At 38.8% G+C, this 24,453-nt stretch overlaps 1 protein-coding gene across 8 annotated transcripts in view; it reads left to right on the forward strand.

Annotated features, from left to right (window-relative positions):
- The window catches only part of phldb1a (pleckstrin homology-like domain, family B, member 1a), a 52,971-nt gene that overhangs the window by 26,505 nt on the left and 2,013 nt on the right, over positions 1–24,453 (forward strand). For 4 of the 8 annotated variants that reach the window (XM_053485013.1, XM_053485016.1, XM_053485014.1 and 1 more), the window contains 19 exons: positions 401–526; positions 2,784–4,036; positions 8,483–8,722; positions 8,899–9,036; positions 9,899–10,036; positions 10,552–10,680; positions 12,014–12,169; positions 12,302–12,412; positions 13,358–13,447; positions 13,912–14,031; positions 15,328–15,453; positions 15,763–15,915; positions 16,209–16,346; positions 16,940–17,023; positions 17,971–18,037; positions 19,516–19,792; positions 21,559–21,649; positions 21,992–22,138; positions 23,314–23,533. In XM_053485013.1, the coding sequence (XP_053340988.1) occupies positions 401–526; positions 2,784–4,036; positions 8,483–8,722; positions 8,899–9,036; positions 9,899–10,036; positions 10,552–10,680; positions 12,014–12,169; positions 12,302–12,412; positions 13,358–13,447; positions 13,912–14,031; positions 15,328–15,453; positions 15,763–15,915; positions 16,209–16,346; positions 16,940–17,023; positions 17,971–18,037; positions 19,516–19,792; positions 21,559–21,649; positions 21,992–22,138; positions 23,314–23,533 (3,804 nt within the window). The remainder of the gene's footprint in view (positions 1–400; positions 527–2,783; positions 4,037–8,482; positions 8,723–8,898; positions 9,037–9,898; positions 10,037–10,551; positions 10,681–12,013; positions 12,170–12,301; positions 12,413–13,357; positions 13,448–13,911; positions 14,032–15,327; positions 15,454–15,762; positions 15,916–16,208; positions 16,347–16,939; positions 17,024–17,970; positions 18,038–19,515; positions 19,793–21,558; positions 21,650–21,991; positions 22,139–23,313; positions 23,534–24,453) is intronic. The other 4 variants (XM_053485015.1, XM_053485017.1, XM_053485018.1 and 1 more) reach the window with 4 other exon arrangements.

The raw sequence follows: 24,453 nt of genomic DNA on the forward strand, positions 1-24,453 counted from the left end.
AGAGCATCTGGAAAAAACATGGGTGTGAATGCGTGATCAGATGTGAAGCTCACAGAACAAAGCAACACCACATTTATTAACTTAAGAGTGCATGTGTCGGGACTGTGTGAGATATTTACCAGATTTCTTTCTCCAGATTGACAGAAAAAAATAACAAGTGCACCAACCATATCAGTCCGACAGACATCTCTAGCTAACACTGCTAGTGGCAAAACTTAGAGACCATGTTGACACTGTTTCTGGAAGCATGTTTAGTATTTAGGCTGCACACATTTTAGGTCTAAATCTATTACATTTTGTTAAAATAATATTATTTTATTACATTTCTGTCAAGCAGGCTTTTTGGTTTATTTGTTTGATTACACTAATTCCTCTCTCATTTTCCTACTCTGTGTAATAGGGTGCATGCTTTGTTTTGGGCAGTCTGCATTTTTCCGCTTCAACCACCCAGAGGAGGCTCTCAGGATGAAGAGTATGATGCCAGAAGGAAACGCTGGGCTCAGCAGCACCTACAGAGGACATTCAGGTAGAGTTATATCATGACTATATTTTTTATATATAAGATTCACAGATTACTGTTTTTTTTTTAATAATGTACATTGGTACATTATGATAATGGGAAAAAATCAGCTTGCGTTGGCGTTCATATAAAGTGATTTTGGTCCTGTAATCCAGAAGAGTTTTACTTACCAGCTCCATTTAGATGATTATGGGAAAAAAAGTCGAAACCAACCCCGTGCTGATTTATAATTGCAGTATTGTTAGGGGAAAAAGTACAGCATTTTTTCCTTATTTTACTGAACACAGCACTGGATTAAGTAGTTCTCTATTAACTGGTTGGCCTTTCATGTACAGGAAGCAAATGTCCAAAGTGACTCTGATGGAATGAATACCACACTGAAAGCCTTGAGGAGCTTTCTGTATGCGTGTGTAGTCTTTGAAAGTTTTTGGCTTTGACACTATTGTGAAGAATTCCATGACAATAATGAGGCCATTGAAGGCCAGTCTATAGCAGGTGCAAGGTTGAAAAGTGTTGCTTTTTTTGCGACTGTGTGTGGCAAAATGCTGAAATTTTTGGGTTCAATCCTGTTTTTTGAATGTAGTGGTGTAGTGTATATACTGTATATCTATAATTCACTGCAGAGGATTTGAAATGAAGCAATCAATATGTGACTGGAGTGTAGACTTTCAGCTTAAATTTAAGGGGTTTAACAAAATTATTTAGGATTTACAGCCATTTGTCCCTTCTTTTTCACAGGCTCAATGATAAATGGACAAACTAACATAAATATAAATATTAAGATAATGTTTAATACATGGAAGCAAAAACATCCATCTGAAACCGACGAAAAACATCTGGAACCAACGTACCGAATCACTACATTTTCCAGTTTATGGGGCTTTCTGCCTTCTGTTTCGTCTTCTGCAGCTGAAAATCATGCTCAGTTAGGTTGTGGTCAGGTGATCGACTTGGCCCTTTACGAACAGTTCCATTGTGTTGATAGATTTGTTATTATCTGGCTGTATTGTAATGTGTGGTACTATCAGTTTATCAGCATTTGACTGAATCTAAGCAGAAAGTATAGCTCACTACACTTTAGATTTTATTCTGCTACTTTGATCAGCAGTCATATCATTGGTAAACACCAGCAACACCAGTAATCCAGGTGCAGTGGCAGCCATATATGCCCATGCTCTAAAGCAAATTAAGTTTAATTATTATTATTTTTTTATTTAAATCTAAGTTCTGTAGTAAATTCTGTTATCATTCACATTAGCTGTCCCGTCTGGTCCTCAAGTCCTTTGGTTGTTGCTGAGCTCACACAGTGCTTATGTTTTTTAATCAAATTATTGATTTTCATTGTTCTTGTACAGTTTCTGCTAGCTCCCTGATAGGTCTGTTTTTTTTTTTTTTTTTTGTTTGCCTATTGAAGGCCTCCTTCACTTGCATTGGTACCTCCTTGTACTGCATAATGAGAGTTCCCATAAACATAAGCTGCCAAATCCCATAAGCTGCCAAATGCAAATTCACCAACTTTTATCACCTTAATTGGTCATGAATAACTATAAAAACTGATCACGACTGCTTAACTGCTTATCACTGTCCTAATTTTGAGCCTGTAAAAAATGTAAACGGTCCAGCATACGGTAAAGCAACAGTTTGTTTCAAAATCAAGATTTAATTAAAAAGGCCTTATCAGTTTAAGAATTGTTGTTAAGAGACTGTAGACCATAGCAGTTGCAGTGTGTTGGGAATTGATGGAGTGGGAAGAAGCGTGTGGTAGAGAGTGGTACAGTGTGAGTAGTATGAGTCATGCTGTAATTCAGAAACTATTCTTCTTTGTCCTCTCTGACCTTTGTACTGAGGGAGGCAGCATGGCGTGCCGCACCCAGTTCCTTGTATGTATGTGTGTGGCCTTGGAGATATGAAGTAGGGTAATTGTATGGGTCGCGGTGTGTGGGTGCGAGTGCATATGTGTGTTGTTAAACACAGAGACGGGGGGAGGGATAAAATGATTTAGTGTGTGTTTGTTTTGCCTTTTCTTGGCTCAGCATAGTGTACATATGTGGTAAGTGAAATCTGCAGGTGCTCAAACAGCAGTTGATGAAACCAAAGTAAATTATTTGTTACTGTTTATTAGATCAAATAAAAGTTCAAATAATTTTGACTGTTACTATGTTACTGATACTAGTCAGTTTATTAACTGTTTTTCAAAAATTTGTGTATAAATGAATATAAATACAAATTTGATATTAAAAGTAGCACTTACCCTTTCCTACAGAGTCCCATGGTCTGCACAATGGAACCCACCAGCCTATACCTCATGAGAGGGTTCTTCAAGCCCACTCTATTGAGAAGGATCTTCAGGATATCATGGACTCTTTATCAAGGAATGACTCTCAGGCCTCCTTAGCTGATACTGGAAAACAGCTCGAGCACCCCATCCCACAGTTGCCTCTTTCCCCCATGTTTAATGGAGGTGGCCGCTATCTCCTCTCCTCTCCAGCCAGTCCTGGAAGCCTTTCTGTTGGATCCAGCTATGAAAACACCACTCCTCCTTTTTCTCCTATTTCATTTCCCTCAATTGCCAACAGTTCTGGCACTCGTGTGGACCCTTCACATTCAGTTTCCTACCATCATACAGTACAGCCACCAGTTCCCCAGCCACGGCAATCGACAGTTCGGACTGGCAATAGCAGCGGGGGACGAAAGGTACAGGAAAGTCCCAGGCTTCCCAGAAAAGCTGTGACAGAAGCACCACCAAGTCCTGTACCCAGTCGCCCAAACCAGGATGTTTTAGTCAGAGGTGGTCCAGAAGGCCAACGTTCAGCCTTTAGTTTCTCTGGAGATGCAGGAAGGGATAACGGTTTCATGACTTCTTGTTCTTCTGCTTCATCAAGTCCTAGATCCAGTGCAGGTTCAACTTTCCAGGAGACTTCCTCAGCTAATGGTGGAATTCTATCTATTCAGCCAAACCCACGCTTATTTATCCCTCCAGAAGGTCCGCAGTCCACTCGCCGGGCACTGGAACCACCCAACAGCGCTCCATTCCGAGAACGTCCCCCTCCCAGCCCCTCAACTCCACGTCGTGGGCTACAGGGAGTCCCGGTCCTACCTGGAGCCCTACCTGGGGTATCCCTTCCAACCCGGAGCCAGATTAAGAGTGTACCTGAGAGCCCTCAACAGCAAAGACGAGTCACAGCAGGGGAAGACGCTTCTGGAACGAGGGGGTTACGGGCCAGAAGCCCTTCTCCTGTGTCTGCTGTCCTAAAGGACCACGCTAGTAGTGGCGGGAGGCAAAAGGGTAGCGTTGGAGTTAGTCAGAGTCCGGGTTCGAGTACCCAGGTTGGGATTTCTCCACTAACCAGCCCTCGTAGTCAGAGAAAAAATCCTAAAGAACCATGGACTGTCCAACCCAGGCCACGGGAACGTAAGAACAGCATTTCAGAAATCAGTGATAACGAGGATGAACTGCTGGAGTACCATCGCTGGCAGCGGGACGAGAGGATAAAAGAACAAGAAATGGAGAGACTGGTGGGTGTGTTTCGATGTTATAGATATCTGCATGTGAGTGATCTGTGTTACATTGTCCAGCATATAGTGAAGTTTCTCTGTATTCAAAATGCTATATGAATACTCTCAAAAAGAGAGGACGTGCTGACTAATGTTTATGAAGTCATGAAGAATTTTCCACAGCAGATTCTGTGGGTGATGGTGGGTGGTGACAAGGGGTTTATAGCTAAAGCACAGATAAAGAGTAACACATCAATGTGAATTCCTAAGTGTCTTGTTAAGTACTATGGGCAAAGGGTGTGGCTATATGAATGCTATATTTACCCAACATGTCCTTGAAGCATTAAATTGCACACACACACACATACACAATCTAATTGCTTAAACACAGTCACCCTAGAGTAACCCTATAATTTTCTGAACACTTTATACCCTGATGCGTCTTTAATTCCAGAGCCAGTCCAACCCACAAATGCTTACTCCATGTTATCCCTAGACTTTTTTATGCATATTAATTTGCTCTGTTCAGATGATAATTGCTATTCCTGGGACACAGATTGCTGTTCTATTTCTCTCCAAAGCCATCCAGATTCTTAAGTCCACAATGCACACACGCACACACTCACGAGTCCTAATTACGAGCTGCCGAGCAGCTGTCACTGCAGAGACACATTCCTGTTATTCCCTTTAGAAAAGCTATTTTAGTAGGCAAGTCCGTACGGACAACAGCGAAATTAATACGAGCAGCAAGTCATTTTTCATGAAACATCAGCAGCCTTAAAGATGCCTCATCAGTAGTCTGGTGTAAGCAGTTTATGATAATGCAGGAGCGAAACCTGACTTGAGGTCATATAGTTTTAATGATATTTATGTCAGCATGATTATGGCTGAAATAGATCAGCATCAGCCTGATTAGCCACTTCTTGATGAGCGTCTGGCAATTTCCTTTTTTTTTTTTTTTTACTAGTCATAGTTATCGAGTTAGTTGTGAGTAAATGCTGAAATGCTTTGACATCACACAGGAGAAGAGTAAAGTAAATGGAGGCTGAACAAGAGAGGGAAACTGACTCAAAGGATGTGAAAAATTAGCCAGAATGTCTTAAAACCCTTATTAAAAGACGTTCCTGTGGCAGACTCCCAAAAGCGAGTAATGTAATTCAGGTTTTTATTGTCCATATGGAAAATTGTTAACAAAAACATATTTTTCTGTCCAATTATACTCTAGTTTGTCTGTTTAAAATAAAATGTGTATTCCCTGGGGTTATGTATGCATGTACCATAATACAGAGAGAGAGTGTGTGTGTGTGTGTGTGTGTGCTGGTGGATAGGGAGGGTGTATATGTTTAACAGGAGTAAGCATCAGTAGGGATTCTGGGCTGTGGCCCACTTGGCTCATTGCCATGCGTACTCTGTGCTGTCATTGCATATTCTGCTACATCCTGTCTCTGTTATCATAAAAGTACGATGCATGTGTGTGTATACACACGCACACGCGTGCACACACTCGCACATGTTCATTTTAATACCCCATTATTGCTGTTAATGTTATGCCTACACTTAAATCCAATCTTAGGCTTAGCCTCAGCAATAAGAATAAGCCCATTGGCTCATTGAAAAAAAAAAAGATGAACGCTTATAAAATAATAAAATCCTATCAGATTTTGTAGTCTTGTAGGGACATATGGGCCCCAGTAAGATATAAAAACAGGCACTCATGCAGACACACAACATCAAAGTCCAGTAGTGAGGCATATACTTGCGCTCTCTCTCTCTCTCTCTCACACTTTCATCTCAAGGAGTTTTAAGATGTTCGGTATTGGAGGTCACTTCTTCTTCTTCCTGACTGTGTCACCGTGGAAACTGAGAAGAATACCACTGAATGCAGAACACAGGAGTCGCCACTAGAGTGCAGCATGTCGCCATGTTTACCGTGCTAGACGCTCCACTTGAGAGTTACTTCATTGTTTACTTGTTTTCAGAAGAATGCTTTGACTTCAAGTCCACCGAATGTTTTGTTTCATTTTCTCAAACTATAAGTGCTTACGTACCAATGTGCAGATCTATTCGTGGCAGGAGAGATGTACCAGGGGTAACTGTTCTTTTACGGAAACAAAAGGCACACCGTTCAGAGAACCACCCCAGTGACAAGCATTTGTATGTTTAAATGCCTAGTCTGTTATTATTTTTAGTGTTAGTAGCTTCATTAAAACATAGTGTTTGACCACTAATCCTGATCCAGTGTAAGAGGTCACATTTTGTCTACTGTAACAGAAAGGCAATCTTATCCCTGTCCCTCGACTATCATGCTCTCACACATTACAGTGTCTGCTTCTGTGTGTTTGTGTGTGTGTGTGTGTTTGTGTTTATGTCTGTGTACTGTATGGAAGCGAGACACCCACAGAGGGTAATTGAAAGACTGTTTACTGCTTTCCTCATTAGCAGCATTCAGCCACCAGTGGAGCTCTGTTCTCAAATCACCCACAGTAATACCATCACCTCCTTCCTGGCTAGACACTGATTCCCTCTCACACTCAACACCCAGTAGTCAAGAAGATTGGAAATAAGCTTTGACACGCAGGTCATTTTAAAACGTGTAATTCTGACCTTCGTATTTGCCCGGTTCTTCTCTTGAGAACCCTGAGGCCAAGTGCTTATTGTAAGCTAAAGGAGAGCTCTCGTAATAAAGTGGGCTGCGCGCACCAACACACACACACACACACACACACACACACACACACACAGAGTGTATGTGGAGCTTTTTTGTTTTTGTTTGGGCAGATGCATCTTTACCAAGCGTGCCAGCTGAGCTGACACACTCTTTGTTAAGGAAAGCGTTGTTGCTTAGCTACACTGCAGTCGGCATTTAAAGGCGCTGCCTTTCTGTCTCCTCAGCAAGAGAGCATGTGTGAGAATCCAAGTGCTCGTTTTTAGATATTGATGTCAGAGCAAAGACTCGATTAGTGCAACTAATTTTGACAAACAGATTGTTAAAGGTTAAGATCGGGAGAAAAAGGTTTCCATCGGATTTGTGAATATCAGCTTTAAATATCATCAGCCTGTCTGGATGAGAACATCTGAAGGAAGGAACATAAATATATGACACCAGGCTATTTATTTTATATCTCATATGTTGTTGTTTTTTTCAGCTGGTATAATTCAGATATTACTCATAAATTTCCCAATAGCATATTGCTGATTTAATTATTGCCAGGGAGATGGTGGTATACTTTATCCATTTACTTCTCCTGTAGTCATTTGCCTTTGTTGTCTGAAATGTCTGGAATACATTTTTCTTGTGCACATTTTATTCAAACATCTGGCCGTTCTCTGGTACAGAGTGTGAACAGGAGAGCAGATCAAGTAAACAAGTGTAGAACTCAAAAATGGCTTGAGGGCTATACAGTATGAATTCCTTCACAGTTCCTGTTACTATATTTGTCTTCTTATAGATGTTACATTTTCATACACACTTTTCCACACCTTTAAAATGGAAGGAGTGGAGTTTGATTAATTATCGGTTGTGACTCACTGACTAAATTAACATGTAATGTTTTCAAAAATAAAAAAAGGAGGAAAGAAAGAAAGAAATGACGTTAACTACAGAGGTCCCCTGTTCTTTGTGGTTCTGCTCTTGTTAGAGCACGCTGCCCTGCCGTGTTATTTTAGTCATGCAGTAGCGCAGAGCTAGTGTCAGCTAGTGAGGCAGCTTTGGGTATTGTCAGCTGCTTGTGCGAAGTATAATAAGGTCCAGTTCATAGAGCATTGCAGATCAGTGAGCCAGGACTCAGACAAAGGCCGAAGATGACTGAGATTGTGAGAGAAGAGAGTGAAGAGAGAGGGAGAGAAAGAAAGGTAGAGATGAAGCACACACACACACATGGTTGGTGACATATGTAGAGTGGCAGTAACAGCTGACTACTGTAGTAGGGGTGAGAGGTCGCATTAGTCCACAAGTTGGAGGGTCATGGAGAGTTAGCACAGTAGGGGGGGTTAGTTTTCAAGTATCTGTGTGTGTGAGTGTGTGAATGAGACTACGCTTTTTTTCATGAAGCTGCCACGGGAGCCCAAGAGTTCTCTTAGCTGAAACAAGGTAGTCAGAGGTGATTATTTATTTGTTTGTGTTGATGTAACATTACCCTGTCATGCTGTTTACACTCGTGTGGTATATATTATGCTTATAAATACAGTGTTCACATTAAGGCTCTGGCATGGCGAGTTAGTGAGCAGCGCTTATCTCAGATTTCAGTCAGCAGGATCTGCTTAAAAGAGACCACGTTGCACAAAGACATACCAGCCTTGACAATATAATTTCAGATGCATGCGCATGTAGCTGGGGATTACTTTAGACTGAATTCTGACCCTTGTCTTTTCTCTTTGTTAGCTTTTTTTTATATTTATTTGTTTATTCAGGAGACCACCCTGATTCTGAACTGTGTGTGTGGTGTGTGTGTGTGTGTGTATACACAGGAACGACAGAGGCTGGAGACCATTCTGAGCCTGTGTGCCGAGTATAATAAAGGGGACCCCGTGGTAGACATGGAGACAGGGAGGGTGGGACAGTTCCCTGGGACAGAGGACCGACGACCTGGCCCCGACCCGGTGTGTGTGGCAGACCAGCGACCAAACGCTCACACGCATCGACTGGGAGAGTGTGATGACGAGAACCTGAAAGAGGAGTGTAGCAGCACTGAGAGCCAGCACCAGGAGGTTCTAGTACATTTCTACTTTCTTCTAGAACTTACATACATTAAAAAGTTCCTCTCTCCTATACCAGAAAGCCACAATTTTTTGCATGTTGTATAATAACTTTCTTTCTATCTTTATCTTCTTTATTTATTTTTTGTTCCTTACTATCTATCTATCTATCTCACACTCCTCCTCAGCATGAGGACACTTCAGGAATGGGGCAGCAGGAGCTGGGTTATCTGGTGGAGGAGCGGGTCAGGATTCTTGCTCGAGTAGATGAGCTTAAAGCTCGGGTCACTGAGCTGGAGCAGCAACTACAGGATTCCAGACAAGAGGTCAGACTTCTGCTACAGAGCACTTAAAAAGTTTTTTAATTTTCTTTTGCTTTAATAGATGAGTTATCGTAGCACTTGACATGAAACCTTTTTTAGAATTTTTTCATCTTGAAGCATTTTTGGGAAAGTTGTTTTGCCTTATGCTCAAAAGGAGGTCCATTTCTATTAACCATGAACTACTGGGTTAAACAGTACTTACTGTCATGAGTGGCTCTTACTGGTCAAATATATTTCACATAATGACTTTGAAGTAAAAATCAAAGTTTTATATGGCAAGTGACTTAAAGTTCCTGGAAAGCAAAATGCGCAAGTTTAAACTCACAATTTCAAGTAAGCGCTTAGGTAAGATGCTGTTTACGGTTATCATGTAAAAAGCCCAAAGTGTAAAAATGCTTTTTGCACAAGCACACCATTAAAAAACAAAACAAACAAACAAAAAAAAAAACATCCAGATAAATATTAACATTATATACACAGTATGTTAATGCACATAGTTTTAGTACATTTGTGTGTTCTGCTATAATTTTGGAGCATGCTGGCACTCAGTTTGTGTGTGGTTAATGTTACCATTAAAATTCCATAAATATTTATTTTCTCCAATGGTTCCTGTATCTTGCTGGTCTATTACCAAAGGAAAGAAGCACATTTGCATTTAGGATTTTAGCTGATTGGAAAAGCAGTGTATATATATTTATTCATTCAAAGTGCCGAATACTTATGAAAGTACGTAATGTTCTCAACGTGAGTATGGTGTACACTAATTTTGCATGTGTTACAGATTAATCAGAAATTTGATTACACTGAAATACAAAAGAGATTTATCATAATGTTAGCTGTGCTGTTGTTGTTTTTTAATCTGCAGGCTGAGATGGAGCGGGCATTGCTGCAGGGGGAGAGGAGAGCCGAGTTAGATCAAGTGGAGGCAGAGTTAGAGATTATTAATCAGATCCAGCTCAAACTGAGTGAAGTGGAGAAAAATATTCAGCAGGAGAAAGAAAAGGTAAACACATATGCACAAAAGGAAGGGTTTGCATAAGTTAATTAATGCATTCTTTTGCACCTAGAAGCATTTCGCTTTCAGCAAGGAGGAACAAATATGCCTTTCTTGTTCCCTGCATTTTTCTCTTGAAAGCTGTCTGTGGGAGCTCTTTACTAACTTCTTTCTAACCTTTAACAACCAAACTCTTTACACATTTTGCTGGTGGAGTGTCTTTAGTTGTGATGTGAGTGGTGTTTGAATGGTTGAAATTCTAAAGAAAAAAGGACTTCTTTTCTTCTAAGTTTCAAAGAGAAATAGAACTGATTGAGTGAGACCACTGCATGATCCAAGGTGTTTTATACTGAAGCATCACAAGAACACGTGAAAAGAGAGGACGAAAAAAACTTGGTCGTACTGCTTTTGTTGTCGTAGTTCTTTCCTCTTCTGTGTCCCTAGTCTGCGTTGTGTGTGTGTGTGCACATGCTTATGTGTATATGTGTGTATATGTATGTGTGCATATGTTTATCGTTTTATAGGGGAGGGCTAATGTCTCAGCCGAGCGTGACGTCCTGGCCAGGTTGAGGGATGGGTACAGTGAGCTGAAGAGCCAGCTTCACAAATGCCCCGAGTCTCTGAGGGAGCACTTACAGGAACAGCTTGCCAGGGTCAGTCTCCTCTCCTACTGCCCTACGGAGCATTATAATCACAAAAATAAGGACAAATGTTCAGCTAAAAAAAAAAAAAAAAAAACAATAACAAAGAACATCCAAAGCAGTAGTGAACAAACTGAATGAGTAAGGAGTTAAAAGAAAAACACACACAAGCACAAAGATAAGTACTAAGAGGCTACTGCGATGGGTTTGTTTACAATGAGTGCATTTGCATGTACAAAATAATCTGATAACGGCAGAAAATCAGATTTTAGCGTCATGTTTACATACGCTTCAGTAATGTGATAATAATAAAACTCTGGGTCTAGAGTCAGCTGTTAATCAGATTTCTTTTAGCAGCATCGCTACAAGTTGCAAAGCTAGCAGTTTAATGAAATTTTCCAGTAGAGAGCTGGAAGGCACTTTCTAAATCAAGTAGCTTGTGAGAAAATAAATTATTTTATCGACTAAGCAGTGGAGTGGTATTGATAAACCTTACGTAGTTTCATTTTCTTCACATAGACAATATATTTGTAGTCCATTATGTAGAGTATTTATTGTCGATTGGTTAAAAACACAATTGACTCTAAGTTAAAAATCACTTCACTGGCAAGTATTTATTTGCATATAATGCTGTACTTTTTTCCACGCTTTTTACCCAAAGAGGAAGACAAGCTTTTTTCTGGGTTGAGTTTGTATACTGATTATAGGACTACCTAAGAAATCTGATTCAGATATAAGAAAAATAATCTGATTATTAGCGTTCATGTAAACATAACTCGAGAGATCATATGCTAGTTTTATTGCTTAATGATATTAAAATTATATTTTGAAGGGAAAAGTTTTATATGAAAAAATTTTTTTTATACCTTCATAGCACTTGTGTAATGTATGAACAGCTTCAGAGTATGTTGGCTTGTTTCTCTTTTACACTTTCTCTGGTTATGCTCTCTTTTGTACTTACTTTTTTGTAAGAAAACATATGACCCTTGTTTTTTTTTTTCTACTGTTGTGAATTGTCTTTGCATGTTGTTATATTATTGCCTGTTTCCATATGCTAACAAATTCCGCTGCTTGCTTGCTTTGCATGTTTTAACAAAAATATCCCACTAATCAACTGATATTGCACAAGGTCCAATGAAACACATCTATTTTCATTTTCATATTTTCAAACTCAATAATCTGTCATGCACTTTTTCTTGTATCAGATGGAGGCGTTCCGAAACGCATAGAGACAGACAAAGTCGCAATTGAGTTATTACGGCATTTATGTTCATCTATTTTTCTTTTCCACCTGTTGGTCTGTCTCTGTGTCCACGTCTCTGCCCCGTCTCCGTTCTGTCTGCAGAAGACTGAGGCTCTGGAATCTGGTTCAAAGCGATTTGAGGACCTGGAGTTTCGCCAGCTGGAGCGCGAAAGCAGTCTGGAGGAGGAGAAGGAGACAATCAGCCGACAGCTGCTCCAAGAGAAGGCAGAGTACCAGCGCTGCATAGCCAAGAGGAAGGTAAGGACAATTCTAATTGCTGCTACAGCATGTATTGGTTTGGGAACAAAATAGATCAGCACTCAGATTGTAATAACTGTGATTATTACAATTGTTGGAATTTGCTAAATCATGTCTACAACTACATTTTAGGAAAAAATGGCTGCCCTTGAGATTCAAGCCAATCAGCTAGGTGTGCAGGCAGCTCAGGACTGTGAGAAGATGGCTAAAGAACGAACGATGGCCCTGCAAATGCTGCAAAAGGTTAGTCCAATATTTTGTTTAAGCATCCAATCAGTTAGTGAAATAGCACTTTGATGTAAGTAGGCATGTAACTTTTTCCAGTGTAGTCTGACGCCATAGCTTAGTTAAGCGATGTTAAAACACAACACCAATACAATTTGAAAGACACTTTATGTCCCATCTAGTAAATAAACATAGTTAACAGGAAGGTATATATTGCATTTAGGCTCAAAAGTCCCTTCCACACAGAAATCAGCCTTTAAAGGCTAAGACCCCCTCACCTGTTAGGTAATTCATGAGAAATGCCCAATTTTGTTGATAAGCTGCTTCAGTGTGTGCTTTCAAGGACTGCTTTCATATATTAAAGTAGCCATTGCGTTTACATAACTGTGAAAAGTTTTTTTTATTTTTTTATTCTTTCGATGACCTGCCGAACACAACACACTTCTTAACATGTCCGACTCCTGTTATGAGATGTGGGGTTTTCCCTTTAACAGGGATCTTATCTTCGCTCATCACTACCTTTACTCCTAGCTTAGAGCTGCGCCAGTGACCCTAGATTACACCTCCATTCAATTCATATAGGAAGCTGAGGTGCACTGATGGCGCAGTATTTTGGCACTGAACTGGCTCGGTGAATTAGGCCACTGTGTGTAATATTGTGGGTTGATGCCTTTCACCGGATCTCAGGCCACCTAAAACGAGAAAATATTGAGTTAGATAGCAGCAACAAGAGAACACTATTTAAGATTATTAAATATAAGTAAATCTAAAATATTAAAATTTATGATGACTCTTTAGGATGTTCTGTTTCCTCTTCTTTTGATTTATGCAATATAAACCTAGTTAACTGGCATTATTTTATGAATTCATTTAAATACTTATTTATAGTCACATGACACCTAACCATAAATATTATGTTTCTTAATGTTATTGTAATTAATTTATTTTGGGTGACTCACATAGGAGAAGGAGAGACTTACAACCCTGGAAAGGAGATTCCAAAGCTTGACTGGAGGGAAGACTTTCCCCAGTTCTCCTAACATTATGCAGGAGGTGAGATCATGTGACAGACACCAGCAGAATACTCAGGCTATTACAAGCCTAGAATCCTTAGCATTGTCTAAAAAATATCAGGCCTCTGTTATTCTTTGCCACCATTGATCTGACAGACATTGTTTGCAGACTAGAAAGATGCATTTTTCTCTTGAGCATCATTAATATTTAATGCTTGATGTTTGCTGGCTCAGAACTTCGTGCTGGGTATTGAAATATCCCATATCCTTTGGCATACTATAGAAGCCACGTTACTGTCTTTGGTAGTGATGTAAAAATTTAATCTAGGCTCTTGCCACAGGGGATAAGCGCCATTACAGTGCTATGTTGTTTGTCTGTTAAATATGTAAAAGCAGGTAGGGAGGGGAGCAATACACCCCAGTACCTGTGAGAAGTTGAATGGTGATTTTATTTGATTAAAAATTAACCCTGTAGTTTATTCTAACAACTTATATTTAAAACAGGACGTTCTTCATATCAGCGAATCTGATCTTTCTAATGAAGTCCTTATCCAGCATCCCCCATTGCCTGCTCCTGGCATTCAAAGCACCACCTCGCATTCTTGCCCCATCAGACCTCAGGAGGTAAACAAGTGGCATGCTGGTGCTTGATGGCCATCAGGACTGTTTCAGGAGTCTTATATCTGACACTTTTTCTATGGGAATGCCAATTACTAAAGAAGTGTAGTTTATTGTACAACTAAAAAACTAATGATTATAAGTATTCTGAGAAATTTTAACAGTTTTGTGCTCTACTAGAGTTTTTGTATTTGTGACCTTTCCATGATACATGATCCATGATGTCTATGATGACAATTTAACAAAATACTTAAATTAACATAGATCAGATGCATGTTACTTAATAGACTGCTTTTTTCTACTGTGCGTTGGAAGGGTAGTCTAATACTGTATCTTTAACGTCTTGGTCAATGTGAAGTGAGAATGAGATGTGTGCCGTGATTGTGGTTTAAATTTTTGCATGACGGAAGTTGTGGAGAGTTCGCTGCTCATCATTTTTTCACTCACAGATGTTTTTTCCATAGAGGAATGTGATTAAACACTATATAGTGTGCCCTCACTGGCCACTTTAATAGGAACACCTGTACCTGAAAAGATGCTTATTTATGGAATTACCCAATCAGCCAATCATATGGCAATGCATATTAGCATGCACAAACTAAAGAGTTTATGTTCATATTTAACATCAAGATCGTGAAAATGTGATCTTAATAACTTTAATTGTGGCTTGACTGTTAGTAAGAAAAGGCAGATTGGGATCAACAACACAACATTGATCAGTATTTTGGTATGAAGCATTTATAGGACAATGATTAGAATGTTTTTTAGCTGCCAGATGGGCTATGGCAGTGTAAATAATCACTCTAAGATGTACAGAAAACCATCTCAGAATGCATACACGTAAAAAAAAATGTCAACAAATAGGGTCAAGCATCAGAAGACCACATGAGGGTCCACTACTATAAGCCAAGGATAATATAATGCTACAGTAGAGGGCTAGTATTTTTTATTTTTTTTTTATCTTTATTTGAATTAATCAGTAGGAGTACAGGTGTTGAAATGTGATGGACAAGATGACGTACAGTCCCCTTTCAAAATTTTTGGAATGAGAAGGCCAATTCTTTTATTTTTTGCTGTACACTGAATCATCTATTCGTGTTTTGATTGTAAACTCAAGCAAAATATTTGACCTTGCTGTCCCAATACTTTTAAATGGGATAGAATACAGTATGTGCATGCGTGTGGGAATGTTTATACAATAATGTTTTTGGGCTCTGGGCTGTTCTTTGACTTTAAATTTTACACCATGTACTGTACAGATTGAGATGTGAGTGGGTGCCTTTTTGATTTGTGTGTAATCAGGAGTACCTCAGACTTTCAGATGTATTTAAGATGTATGGTAGTGGTTGTGTCCCTACTCAAGCCACCTCTTTTGCCCCTACCACTTCCTGCCTTTCTCTTGCTGTAACAACAGATACCCCACGTGAGGTATGACTGTTCAGCCCACTTTCTTTCTTTGTGCAATTTCCTATCCATTCTTTTTTTACATGCTTCTGACTCTTCTCTCATTATTTCTTTACTTCTTTCTTATCACTTCCATTTATTGCTATGTCCCTTATCATTGTTGTTTTTTTTCTAGTTCTTGCTCATCTCTATTACTAGAATGTAGATCATTCAGCAATCTCATTTCATATTTCTAAACATAGTACGATTGTGTGTCTTTCTGCTTTTTTAACGCCTTCACCACATTCTCTCTTCTGTCTGTGTATGTGTACACAATGCTATGACTGGGTACAGGAGTATGTGACAATTAGTCAGTTGAACCAGCTCTTCGGGAAGCACATGGTTGATCCCTCTACATCAATTCCCATCCATTCATTCCAAGCTATAGTAGCTGATCCTGTCAGCCACATGTCACAGTGTGACCCTGGCCAGTCTCTTTCTGCTGAGGTGTGTGTTCCACATGGTTTTCTTTCAGTCACATGCTCTATCTAGTATTATAAATATATGTGCTAAATCATTTGGAGAAAATAGGTGCTGTCTTTATACATATACTGTATATATATATATATATATATATATATATATATATATATATATATATATATATATATATAGTGCATGAAATCTATTTATGCTGGATGTGGCTGCAAATATTCTGTCTTTCTTTTTTCTTCCTTCCTGCCTCTTCTATCATCTCTGCTGCTTTTTTTTCTTACACTGGCACTGCTTGTAATACATAGGCTGAGAAGAACAGGCCTTTGGTGTCCAGGCTGGATTTAGAACGCTGGTACCAGGACATCATGGCAATTGGGGATACTAGCCATGATTGTCCTCCCCCCCTTCCAGCTAAGTCTTTCTCCTCTCGCAGACCCATGCAGGTAAACTCCGTCATCCTGCCTCGGTTGTGTTCTTGTACTCACACGCTCTGTCTTTGTCTTGGGAATATCCACTAACATTCAGCAGTACTGTTGAGAGTGGTTTCTTAGAAAGTCTGACATCTGTGTCTGTGTTGTGCTGGTACATGTCTCGAGATGATTGATTGATTGACTGTGGCAAAGATTTGTCAAACCCACTGATTTTTTTTTCTGTTGCTTAACATGTCTTTAATTGTCAACAGTAGCAAGACGTAAACCAAATGAGTTTTCCTGGACACAAGGCGGGGGGAGACGAATCATATTCAAATCCTTGCATCAATTCTGTATCAATGTTAACTTAGTGACTCTCCCTGTACCCACTGTGTATTGTTATGCAAATGCACATATGTGCCAAACATATGCACATATTTTAGTTATTTAATAATTATTTTTTTAACGAATTATTAAAAATAGAAATTTAATTTGGGTTGACCTCATTTGGTTTACTCCTCTGATTTTGTGTAGTTGTCTACGTGAATATTTCGTTATCTTAAGCTATCAGTTGAATTGTTAATTGTTATTAGACTTCACAGTGACACTCTCTTCTCTGTTTCCAGATGTACAGGTGTAAGCAGGATGGAACCAATGGTACATCCACACAACCCAACGCTGGACTTTCAGGCAGAAACACTCCTACCAAGGTAACACAAACAATGTTTAGTTAAACACATGGAGCTGTGTAAATCATTAGACGTTTTGGGTATTCAAGATGACTATAAGGTTCAAGTTCAGAATTTTAGGCTTTGTTTTAGGGTGTCCTCATTTCAGAAGTTTACACAATGTATGAAATTTTAATTGTCACATGCTAACAGTAAATAATTTACTATTAAGTTTAAATATTATTTTGTATATATTTCACATCTGGATAGTTTTGACTTATAAATGACTCTCGCCGATGTTAGATTGAAAGAATTATTGAGCGTATCATTTATCCTATTTGGAGTGGAAAGATAAAATACAGTACTGTGCAAGTGTCTTGAGCCACCCCTTATATCTTCTTATTTTGCTTACAAAGGCGCAAACTTTACTCCAGTCCTTGTACCTAACTAGTTTCCAAGTAAACTCTTTTGTTTGCCACACAGTGACCTATGAATCAATCGAGCATAAAACCATCTAACTTAAGCCATGAAGAAACAGGTGCAGATGATGACAGATGATCAGTTTGGTAATACTTAACACTGGTGATACACTGGTGATGCTGAATGCTGAGTTGTTGGAAAAGACAAGAGGGGAAATGAGGTTGCTGCTAAGGTTGTTACATAAACACAGATTTTTTAATTATATCTTTAGGCACATTGCATCCTGTTGCAGTAAACCATTTAATATTTAACCATAATTCACATAATATAATTTTAATTAATATGAAAAAATGAGGTGTGGCTCAAGACTTTTGGACACGCTACTGTATTCCAGCATCATAGTGTACTTGTAAACTCTTATGCCGTATATGTTTTGCTTAAACTTTAATACTGTTCTCTCCATTTAGCTTTAGATTCAGATTTTCCCAGTTTCTACAAATAATTTTTTTTGTTTTTTAATTTGATGCGTTATATAATTGTTCTGTACCATATTGTCCTCTTATATATAGAGCCTGCCAGACCTTTCAACCCCTCATCTGGATACAGATTCGAAGAAACCTGCTTTTGAGGGCAAAGGTAACCCAGTTTCCCTATGGCATGAAGATTCTTATTATGGCTTGAAGAGTTATATTAACTGGACTAGTCTATTGATTATCAACAGCTCATCCTGTTCACCTGAAAGGTCAAGCATATTGTAGGAGTAACTGAGGTTTGGAAATAATTCACTTAGGACATGAGTCATGTAAGGTTTTGTCTCTGTATGTGCTGGCCTGGGGCAAAATCTTTTACATCCTCAACAGTAAGCATCACTCCTTCATACTCTGTGGCATCAACTGGCAGACTGCGGTCTGGAGGTGTATTCAGCAAAGTATTTCTGTACATCAACTTTTTTACAAATCACATGCATTTACATTAAATTAAATACACTATATTGCCAAAAGTATTTGCTCGTCTGGCTTCACAGGCATATGAATTGAGTAACATCCCATCTCTATATTAAATATGGTTTAATATGATGTTGGCTCACCGTTTGTAGCTATAATAGCTTCAACTCTTCTGGGAGTATATCTATAAGGTTTAGGAGTGTGTTGGAACAGGTGTGGAACCTGTGTTGGACAGTCATTTTGGAGCTAGTGTCGGTTTGTTTCGCAGGATTTAGGCTCAGACCCTTAGTTGCAGTGGAAGGAATTCTTAATACTTCAGCATACCAAGACATTTTTGACAATTTTATGCTCCTAACTTTGTAGGAACAGTTTGTGGATAGCTCCTTCCTGTTCGAACATGACTAACCCTAACCCTAACCCTAATCCTAACCTCAACCTGACAGAACACCTTTGGGATGAATTAGACCTGCCGGGCCTTCTCGTCCAACATCAGTGTCTGACCTCACAAATGCGCTTTTGGAAGATTAGAAACACATTTCTTAACCTTGTCAAAAGCCTTCCTAGGAGAATTGAAGCTTTTATAGTGGCCAACATCATATTAAACCGTATGGATTTGGAATTTGATGTTACTCAGGTTCATATGCATGTGAAGGCAGGTGAGCTAATACTTTTGTCACTATAGTGTAGCTAGAGGCAGCTCATCACACCACAGTTTTAATGTTTTTACCATGTGGTCTGATTGACAACTGGCTTGTGACAATGAAAAACATGTTTAAAGACGACTGGAATAAGAAGGACCAATACAACCATAATTGTTTTGAGATTATTCATTAAATCAGTAACTTTTTAAAACACAGTGGACGACAGTGAGCTGCACTAATGTTTGTGCTTTTTGGAGTCTTTTGTATGCTGCGGATTTTCTTATTCTACATACAAATTTTATGTTAGATCTGAGGCCAGATGAATAGACTAGTAACTATTTAGTACCAATATAACAATAATGGTTGATTATTTGCAACAGAGTGTCCTTAGCTGAATAGCCCAGCTTTAGGAGTGATAACTGTAAACCATAAAAACTCTAAATAAACAAATTGGATTGCTCTTTAAATTGGATTACTGTCATTCTCTTACCATAATATTTCTGATTTGTCTTTTTCTACCCTTGCCTAGGGCTCCAAACATGTGATGACTCCAGATTTGTCCCCCATGAACTAAAACCAAGACTGGAAATGGACTCGCAATACCACTGGGGCGTGCCACATGGCTCTCACTCCCAGTTAAACTGCCCATTCCCTGCTCCATCAGCTCAAACAGTGCACCATTCCATCCTGCACCATCAAGCACCCCCTGCAGGTGGCCCAGCCTATGACACACTCAGTCTGGAGAGCTCTGACAGCGTAGAGACCAGTGTATCGACTGGAAACAATTCCACCTGTTCACCTGAAAGGTGAGAGACAGAGGTGATGTTAACATCATTGGCTTGACACAAAATCAGTTATTTTATTTCAAATGGTGTCTCGGGGTACCCTTTTTTCAATTAATAGACAATTCTGCAAATTAATGACCAACCCCTAATTAATAAGTAAAGCATGTCAAAAGTATTCAGTCCCCTTAGTCATCCAGTCCCCCACCAGTCTTTGTCTGATTAAGTGCTGAGTTTTAGGGTTGGCTTTTGGTGGTGTGATACAACTTACATTTCACTTACTCACCATTGATCAAACACTGCTTACTGGGATGTCCAACCTCTATAATGTAATTCCCTGTTCCTAAATTTTTTAATTCTTTAAACATATATTTAACTCCCTTAGAATTCTTTAGTTTTCATTTTCACTAAGTTCCTTAACACTGAACTTAATGAAATCTTTAGAGATAGATTAACTGAGGTATTTTTTTCTCCAGAAAATGGGAAGCAGTTGTACGATTTTTTTTTATTCAGGGATATCCGATAAAATTCCAGAGGGTGAAATACTTTTCAACTACATTGTTCAGGCAGGAGTAGAAAAAGACAAATCAGAAACTTGGTAAGTGAATGACAGTAATCCAATTTAATGGGTAATCCAATTTGTTTATTCAGAGTTTTTATGGTTATAGTTATCACCCCTAAAGCTGGGCTATTCAGCTAAGGACACTCGGTTGCAAATAATCAACCATTATCGTAGTATTGGTATTAAATAGTTACTAGTCTATTTCTAGTTCTCATCTGACCTCAGATCTAACATCAAATTTGTATGTAGAATAAAAAAAACCACAGCATACAAAAGACTCCAAAAAGCACAATCATTAGTGCAGCTCACTGTCGTCCACTGTTTTAAAAAGTTACTGATTTAATGAATAATCTCAAAAACATCAGTAAAATATGTTTTCGGACTCATCTCTTTACTTATACAAACATATGAAAAACAACTGCAAATACTGCATGCATAATATTTTACCAGTTTTGCACTTAATTACCACTGGTAAGGATTAACCGCCAATCAAAGTTTGATTCAGGTCAGGTCAGTTCAGGGCCCCAAATGACTGGCCTTGCTGATGCCCCTGAGAGACGGTCTCCATGGGAACCCTTGTCTGCCTCTGTTCCCCTGACAACGGGTCATCCTGCCCAATTTCCCCTTAAACGTGTTTTTCTTCGCATTCCTCTCCTTGTACAAAGTTACCCAGCCTGTTGCCATGACAACCACCAACCATACAAGAGCCAAGAGATTGCTCACCTGTTCAGAGTTGGGTCGTGTCCCAAGGCAAAACAAGGGGAGTCTGCCATATTATGTATTCCCCTTAGAAAGGGGTGGGGGTTTGAGTATTTTGTCAGCCGAGAAAGGATATTCTCTTGATTGTGTCCTATTTTTCAATTCTAGAAGAGATGGACCTGGAGAAGGATTTTACTCGGTTTATGGTCTATGTTTTTATGCCCTTTGATGTTTTAATATGTCAGAATTAGAGCTCCAGGGTCTCAACCTACAGTCAGAACAATTTTTTCTCTTAAAATGGAAAAAAACTTACCTAAGGGCTTGAACGTTCAGTCTGTTCCTGGAAGAATGAGTTGCAACAGGAAGAAATTGATTCAAACAAACACTTTTGACAGTGAAGGGTCTTTCCTGCAGACTCTGATTGGGGAAAAAAGTAACTGTGTAGTGTGTGAGCACTTATGTCCAATACCACAACGTCTAGTTGTGAGCTCTCATAGTAACAGAGCGAATGGATGTGTTTATGTCTCAGTGGTAGCGGCCTGGCAGGGTTGAGGCTGGAGGAAATGGAAAAGATGCTGAAGGAGGCTCAACAGGAAAAAGCCAGACTGGTGGAGAGTCGTGTGAGTCCCATTAAACTTTAATTGTCTGTGAATGTAATCTCTCTTATGAATTTCAAAACTGAGTGTCAACCCCCTTCACTTCTGCTGCAGTGAAGATTCTTTTCACACTTACAAAGAGACACTGACATGAAAGATGGGCTCTTAACAAGTTCACCTAGAGTAATAGACATATTGACATTTTCCTGTGAAATAATTTTTTCATATACCCCTTGTAACCTCTCACTGTGGGCTTTTTCGAATGTATTTTTTTTCTTCAGTCCGTTTCATCTTTTCACTCTTAGTTCAATGCCCTTTTCTTTCTGTTTTTCCATCTTCCTCTCGGTGTTGATCTCTCTCTCTCAGGAGAAGGAGGCACAGACACGAAGGCAGCTGTTGGAGGAGGAGAGGAAGAGGAGAGAGGAGGTGGAGCGGAGACTGCAGGAAGAGACAGCGCATCGGCAAAGATTAGTAGAAGAGGAGGTCAAGATGAGAGAAAAGCAAAGCTCTCAGGTCAGTGCAGGTCTATGAAGAAGGCAAACATGAGAGAATACCAGCTGCTAGTAGATCAATGGCACTCTCAGCGCACAGGCTGCCAATGAATCCTTTCAGACATAACATGTACTTTTAGTGGTCTTGAGGTTAAGAAAATGCTTAAAGAGGCAGATTTTCACATTGATCTCAGGGCCATGCCAGTGAAGGCCACATGAGGCAAATGTCAATTTAAAGGGTTTTAAAGGGCCATGGGGCTTAGCAGAAAATACTGTTCTGAGCCGAAATGAGACACCTATAGCCCTAAGGTGAGTGTTTATCCAAACATGTGTGAAAAGTGATTATGGGTTCAGTTTCGGAGTACTTTGTAGGGGGGACATACAGGGAAGAGTCAGATTGCAGTGGGAAGACTTAAGGCACATGAGAGGATAAATGATGAAAGGATAACAGGATATAGATATAAAAGGACAAGAGAAAAAAATAATAAAGGCGTGTCTAAAGTAAGCGACTAGAAATGGAAAGACCAAGTATACCATACAAATGCAACTTTAGTTGTCCATATATAACAAATATTTACATACTCGGTACGTTATGAAAGTGTTAAAAAAAATGCAATTTTTTTAACAAAAAAAAAAAATTTGTAGACGTTTAATCCCAACATCCTAAAACATTTCTACAATTATATTTTACAAATAAAAGCCCTTAAGTGCTATATAGTCTTTTATCATTGATATACATTGTCTTAGATTTTAAGATTTAAAAGATTTAAGACTTTTGATTATGCACCTAAATATATTTTTGCAGATTATTGACATGTCACATGGCACTACACACACACACACAAACACACACTAAGATATGGCAGGCCAGAACAACTCATAGACAAAGACAAAATGGAAATCTAGCCTAACGCAATATAAACGTAAAGACACAAGATCTGTTTTTATGTTTTATGTTACACAAGTTCAAATTAGCTCTTTATTTACCTATGAGGTAGCACTGAAAGAAAAGTAAGTATTACACAGTGAACTTTAGTATACCACCAGACACACTGTAAAATAATTAAAAAACTTGCACCATATATTATTTATGCATATACTGTAGTATGTCATTAATTAAAAAATAACATCATATTTGCAACAATAACCTTAACATTTTTTACATTTCTACTAATTGCTTATTTTCTTCCTGATTAGGCTCGTCCAATGACCAGATACCTACCCATCCGAAAGGAGGAGTTTGACCTGCGCTCCCATGTGGAGTCAGCAGGCCATTGCATAGACACCTGTCCTTATGTCATTGTGTCTGAGAAAATGTGCAAAGGCCACCTGGTTAAAATGGGCGGCAAAATCAAATCATGGAAGAAACGCTGGTTTGTCTTTGACCGTCTAAAGAGGACCTTCTCGTATTATGTTGGTATGTTTTAGTGATGTTGGAAAAAAGTTATTAGCGTATTAGTGTTATTAGCGTAAAACAATAATCTTGCGATAAACAAAGGTAATGTTCACCTTCTCACCATATAATGTATTTTTCTACACTTTCTCACTTTTAATGTCTTCTGTACACATACATACACACACATGTAGCTCACGTGTGTAGCCTTTTCACCCTCTTACTCCCCATGTTAGTAGTAGTGATGATGATGATGATGAAATAATCTGCAACACTTTCTCCAGCCTTGTGTTTGAGAGCGATGGGGTGGGGGGTGGTGGTGGGATGGGGGAAGATTTACCCCCGGCTTGTTCATGACTAACAACATGAGACTTGCAACTCTTCAAAAAACAGAAAAATGCCCAAAACAAATTATCCCAATTTACTAAGTATATTTGGTTATTTTATTTTAAATGCAGACTTCTAAAAATAAATGATTAAATAATAATAATATGCAGATGTTTTGTAATTAAACATTGTTGTACATGAACACAAATGTAAGAAAGCTTGCAACAAATCTTCTTTTATTTATTTATTTATTTATTTATTACTTCAGGAGATTGAATGAAATTAACTTTGGCTGTAGAGTTAAAATTTACAGTTTAAAACTGTGGCATTAAGCTTCCATCAAAATATAAAGAAATTGATTTTTTTTTTCTTTTTCCAAACTGTATATAGCCTTTTGTGAATATCTATTGTACATGCTGGGTTTAGTCCCTTGGGTCATGCTGACTTTGACAGATTTATGTCAGCAATGAATAAAACAGTTCCATCACAAATGCAAAACACTAGCTGTAATGAGAAATGCACAGCTCTTTAGCCTCCAAATCCTAACTGCCTGTTGTCTTTTGTGTAATTTTTGCCTTTGTTTATATTTTTTTCATTTATTCTTTCTAAGAAAATGG

This window comes from Clarias gariepinus, chromosome 24, assembly GCF_024256425.1.
Source record: "Clarias gariepinus isolate MV-2021 ecotype Netherlands chromosome 24, CGAR_prim_01v2, whole genome shotgun sequence".
NCBI classification, from domain to species: Eukaryota; Metazoa; Chordata; class Actinopteri; order Siluriformes; family Clariidae; genus Clarias; species Clarias gariepinus.